At 48.5% G+C, this 6050-nt stretch overlaps 1 protein-coding gene across 1 annotated transcript; it reads left to right on the top strand.

Annotated features, from left to right (window-relative positions):
* Positions 1–1745: 1745 nt before the first annotated feature.
* On the top strand, positions 1746–5359 carry znf703 (zinc finger protein 703). The gene is made up of 2 exons (XM_080499856.1): positions 1746–2412; positions 3014–5359. The coding sequence occupies exons 1-2, from the start codon at positions 2146–2148 to the stop codon at positions 4514–4516; spliced, it is 1770 nt and encodes a 589-aa protein (XP_080355982.1). The 5' UTR covers positions 1746–2145; the 3' UTR covers positions 4517–5359.
* Positions 5360–6050: the final 691 nt, after the last annotated feature.

Genomic DNA, 6050 nt, shown 5'->3' with positions numbered 1-6050 from the left:
GATGACATCACAGACCGCCGTGGGGAAGAGGGGTTATTATGTTATCTTTTTTCCACAGATGATCATTTTTGCTGACTTTGCCGTCCACACCTCGGAGGATTAGACAGCACGAGCCAGGGTTTTAAAATGCCCTCACTCAGGGACCCGTGTTCAAAATAACCTGTTTTCATGCTTCTAAAACTGCCTCATGTGGACGACAGGCCAGAAACAGCTGGTTTAGGTGAACTAGTTTCATGGTGTGGACGAGCCCTTATATATCACACAATTACTGTGTGAGGACAGTACTCCCTGGTTATTGGTCTCCTCTTGCTGTTTTAGGCTGTTTTCTCTTGATCCACACCGATGGTGCATTAAGCCCCGTTTCCACCGCACAAAAAGTGCAGGAATGAACTGGTATAGTCCTTTAAGGTTCGGGTTTCTGCCGCAAGAATTTTGGATTTTCCGGAAACCAGCACTCCACAGGTTGATGTTTTTCCGTCGCCCCTCCGTTGGGAGATTCAGGACCATAAAACAAATCTGATTTTGAGGAGACATCTGCTGATTGGTCAGTGATTTACGACACGCCCTCAACATTTTAATATGTTGACTGTATGAATCCTCAGCTGTTAGCGTATTCAGCTTTGCACTGGTTGTTGTTTTGTTTTTTTTTGCTGTGCAACTTTCATGTTGGTCCTGAAAGAGCAGACACGAGGCAGGGACGGAGACCAGGACTCGGGAGCAGACCGCTTGCCATGTCACGTTGTGGCACTAGAGCTAACGGGCTAGCCGCTGGAGCACGCTTAAATGTGGGGGGACAAAACAAAACAACTAGTGCAAAGTGGAGGATGTAAACAACAACAGAGGATTCATAAGATCTAGTCTCTGCGTCCAATGACCTTGAAGGCTCCAGGACACTACTGCAGCTACAGCATAGATGCAACGTATTGTCTGTCTACTCTCTGCACTGTAGACTGTAGACTGTAGACTGTAGACTGTAGACCGAGGGATCCAGTTTGCTGTTAATGAGTGTATCAGTCATACTTTAACCATGTGTCACATTGTTGGTGGGTGAGCCATGAAAGTCCTTAGCATCTAGCATGTAGCATGTAGCATATAGCACAGCTCTCAGTAAAGTCCTCCTGATCCATTGAGCAGTTAAACTACCGAGCGGCTAATTCTGCTGGTACCAATATGTCTCTGGTGAATACATTGGTGGTGTTGTATAATCTATGTTTCTCCTCCTCTTGATATTTTGTCTGAACATAATTTAAAGTCTGCCTTACTTTTGTCTTTGTCTCATTAATATTAAAGGTCTCCAAGCCATTGCTCATTCTCTCTTGCTTGTAGGCAACATTGCTGAGGGATGACATCACATAACACTTGCAGGCTTGTATCGGGACGCTTTCATGAGTACAAGTACCTGATACTGGTATCGATACTGGTGCATCAATAGTAAAAAAAAAGGTTAATTCTCCATGTTTGAAATGTTCCTGCCATATTGGTGTTTGTGTGATAATCCTACTTTTTCCTGCTGACATCGCTGTCAGATTAGAGGTGCAATATTTTCTGGCACTTCACATCCACTTTGCATGGCTCACCGAGGTCACTGACACAGATTCCCCATTATGGGACAGGCCTGGCAAGGGGGTGAGGCCGGGAGGCAGGCCGCGCCTCTTCCTCGGTCCCGCCCCCGCTCGTGAATGCGGGCACTTGTCATTGGACGGCGGCTCCCTCCCCTCACGGCTTTAGTCTGTGGAGAAGCGGGGCACTGAGATCCGAGGCTGCTGCTGCTGCAGTGGGAGAGAGACGCGCTCACCACGCCATCCTCTGCGGGGATATTTCTTCAAGTTTATTTTGATGAGCAGTGACTTCTTATGGTGTTTTCACTTTTTCTCCACTTTTTTCAACACTGGATAAAGGAATATTTAGGGATGATTAGCGAGTGACATTGGAGAGAAGGATAAAGGATGACATTTGGGCGGTTGGTTCCTCTCTGAGAGACAGCTTTGGTCCGCCGCGGACGTCGCGCACAGCGCGCACTGCCCCTTTGGATTACCGCACTTACTTTTGTTGAATAAATAGGATCATGACAATGTGCTGGTAAACGAAGTTCAACCCCGCGCGCACTCCTTACATGCACCCGTCCCTCTCCGCGCCCCGATCCAGATGAGAGATCTCTCCAGTGGACCTAAACCGCTTTTACGCAGCCAGTCACCGGAGCGCAGCGCCGCCGTCGCCAGCGGAGATCCACAGCGGACCGGAGCGGAGAAACCGTCCGCTTCCTCTTCCACGTCTTGTCCTTCTCCCTCGGATCCTTCTCGCCAAGCTAAAAGGCTTCCCATCAGGATTGTAAAGATGTTGACTGCGCACAGCGGCCACTTGCTGCACCCGGAGTACCTCCAGCCGCTCACGTCTGCGCCTGTCAGCATCGAGGTAAGTAAATACGAGGAAAAGAGAAATGGAACAATCTAACCTGGATGTCTTGGGTCGCTTTGTTTCTCTTGTAGCAGTCAGGTCATTTCATATACATACATGTATGTTGTCGTAAAGATTTTTCCGCGCAAAAATGGCAAACGCAAAAGCGCCATTTTACGCACAGCGATTTCTTTTTTTTTTTTTTTTTTTTCTTTTTTTGGGTCAAGTTTGCAGGAAGCTACGGTCCATAAATGTTTAGTTACTTCGAAAACTATTGTGTTTTAACAGTCGTATCATGCAAAAAATACATAAATACAAAATTATCAGTTTAGATTGACATTCCTATGTAATTAAATTATTCTTAATGTTTTTTTGTTTTTTTTGTTTTACATTTTTCAACTGAGCGTCAACTTTGCATTCTCAGACATCCAAGTCAGTTTACATTTCGGAGCTGCTGTGCTGAGCCTCCTGCTTCTCACATAATGCATTTTAAGGAGAAAACACATCTTTAGGATTCGGTAGTTGACAAATGAAGACAAAATTAAATCAGCTTTACATGAAATGAAATACATACGTAAAGCAGATTGTTCACTGTTTTTCTCTCTTTTTTTCTCCTTAGCTGGATGCCAAGAAGAGTCCTTTGGCTCTGCTGGCCCAGACCTGCTCTCAAATTGGCAAACCAGATCCTCCCTCCTCCTCGAAGTTGGCCTCCCTCTCCTCTGGTAGCCTAGGAGACAAGGAGTCCTCCAATCGGTCATCCAAGCCTGGAGAGCAGCACCAGTCCCAGGAGGACAAATCCAGCTTCAAGCCTTACTCCAAGTCATCGGGTGACTGTCGTAAGGAGGTTCTGGTCACAAAAGGGCCTTCAGATAAAGCAGCTTTCAGAGTGCCAAATGGAAGCTCCAGTGGGGGAAGTACTTCATGTCCATCCTTCCCTCCTCATTCCCGGTCTCCCAGCTCCAGCTCTCCTCCCCTGCACACTCAGAGCCAGCCCCAGAGACAAAGCCACTCTCCCTCCACGCAGCCTCCGCCACACTCCCAGGCCCCGCACATGGACAGCAAATCTGGGAGCGCAGAGCAGGCCAGCTCGGACAGCAACAGCGCTGGCAAAAAAGACTCCGATGCAACAAAGTCAGGAATGGATGGTGCTCAGTTAGCCAACTCCAGCCACATACGGGCCAGCGCTAACTCCAGCAATGCCAGTTCTGCCAGCAGCCCGCGGCCGGAGAGCAAGAGCGACCCGCAGACCTCTTCACAGTCTGGACTGAGCTCTGGACACATTGCACCAGTCTCTCCTTTCAAACCAGGACATTCCGTCTTCCCCTTGCCTCCTGCTACTATGGGCTACCATGGGTCCATAGTGGGGGCTTATGCTGGCTACCCCTCCCAGTTTGTTCCTGGGTTGGATCCCACTAAGTCCAGTTTGGGTTTAGGACTTCCAGGTAAGCACCCCAGCTCCAGCCCACTCACTGGAGCTTCACCTCCATCTCTGATGCAGGGCTTATGTCGGGACCCTTACTGTCTGAGTTACCCCAACACGCCCCACCTCGGCGGCAGCAACTGCTCCACTTGCGTTCACGACCCGTCAGCGCTCAAGTCCAGTTTCCCCCTGGTTTACCCCTCACACCACCTCCACTCCCTGCACTCCGGCGCCTTGTCCTCCAGCACCACCCCCACCCTGTCACACCCCCTCTATACGTACGGCTTCATGCTCCCCAACGAACCGCTGCCACACGCCTGTAACTGGGTGTCTGTCGGAGGTCCCTGTGACAAGCGTTTTTCCACGTCAGAGGAGCTGCTGGCTCACTTGCGCACCCACACAGCGCTTCCCGGGATGGTGGACAGTAAGCTGCTGTCAGCTTATCCTTCATCAGTTTCATCATCAGCCTCCTGTCACCTCCACCTGCCTCCCCCCAGCAGCCCGGGTGCCCTGCCCAGCTCCTTTTCCCTGCGGGGCTCTCCTGGATTGAGCCTGGCCCGTTACCATCCCTACAGCAAGTCCCACTTGTCCGGAGCTCCGGGACTTCCAATGCCATCCCTGCCCTCCTCCTCAGCCTACTACTCCCCCTACGCCCTCTACAGTCAGAGACTGGCCTCGGCCTCGGCACTTGGATACCAGTGATGTCCGAAATAGTGTTGATATCCACAGACTGCAGGCACCAGCTTTGACTGTCCAGAGCAGCCCACAAGATGGATTCTTGAGATGGGGGGTCATCGGCGGTACGGGGCATGGTGCCCGCTGGTCAGCCTGCCAGGAATACCACCTGTTAGCCTCAGGATTGCGACTGGAGCTCCGGAGGCAAACGGCTCTGATGGATCAGCGGCGGCAGCACACAACCAACAGACTTGATGATGATTAAAAAAAAAACAGCAGGAGTTTGAAAATAATGAATTTGTGGGATTATTACAGCAGACCTGATTTAGTATTTTTGTTTAGTTTCTCTCTATATCTGTCCCCCAAAACTCAAAGTCTGTATTTATTTTTCACGCAAGCGCTTCATATTCAGCTCTAAGGAGGGGAAACGTCTTTTTTTTTTCCCTTTGTTTTTTTTTTTTGCTGTCCAAAATAAATTGTTCTCCAGTACTCTGAAAAAGAATGATTTAAGTATAGTACCATTATGCCTATCATACACTAAAAATAAAAATGTTGCACCATGATGAAGATGGACTGAGGCTTTATTCTGAGGACGTCTTTTTATCTCTTTTGCTGTTGTTTCTTTTTATCTATCCTCTGGAGAATTGCATGTCCTCGAGAATTATCCTGAATAATGCCATTATTTTTATTTGTAAATATGCAAAGATGTAATATTTTTTCAAGCTTACAAGGGGTCGGCAATTTGGGGTCACGCGCAAACGGTGTAGAGAAAAGAAAATACGACATAAATAAGAACAATGATGGCTGTGCTATCCGACTAAGAGGAAAAGGTCTTATTTTGTATAATAAATGATTCATGATTGCATTTTACCTTGTTTTTTCCTCATTGACTACTATATATAGCAAACATGAGGTGGTTTTTTTTATCACAAGCATCAGAGGATACAGTAAATCTTGCCAAACTGCAGCACTGCACTTATCTGAGGCTATCTATCATTACGGCTCTTACAGCTGCACTATATGTGGCTCTGTGTAATATTTCATGGCTCATATCAGTTGACAGGGCAGTCCTGCAGAGGGCAGTCGGGGTCATATTAGCCCTGTTAGCTAGTCTCGGAGGGCTTTCATCCCTGCCCCCTGCGTCACCCACATTGCTTTTGTTGTTGAAAGAGCAGGTTTTAATTGCTGATTCTTGTTTGTGCGGCCTGGAAACAGCCTCCTCAGCAGAGTGGCTGCTGGGTCACTGGGACTTCAATAATGACCTGAGGGAGGTGTCGACCCAGGATCTCCTCACGCTCTGACAGATTGGCCTGCAACACAAAGGCCAGCGCTGACAATGGGAGGCAGTTAATAGAGAAATATTCATCAAAGCAGTGACACCTCCCCTGAGGAGAGTGGGCTCTGGTACAGGAACCACAAACATGGAGGCCCCCGTTCTGATGTGAAGGACTGTTTGTTGTTTTGTTTTGTTCTTTCGCTGCTTTCTGCTGCGCTGTGGTTTACTGGAGTCAGCGGTCTCAACTCGGAGCTGTTAGATACTAATTCAGAGTGAGGGAGTCGC

The sequence above is a fragment of the Blennius ocellaris genome (genome assembly GCF_963422515.1).
Source record: "Blennius ocellaris genome assembly, chromosome: 7".
NCBI classification, from domain to species: Eukaryota; Metazoa; Chordata; class Actinopteri; order Blenniiformes; family Blenniidae; genus Blennius; species Blennius ocellaris.
Note: the sequence above shows the minus strand (reverse complement) of the source record. Positions and strands in the feature narration are given on the sequence as shown.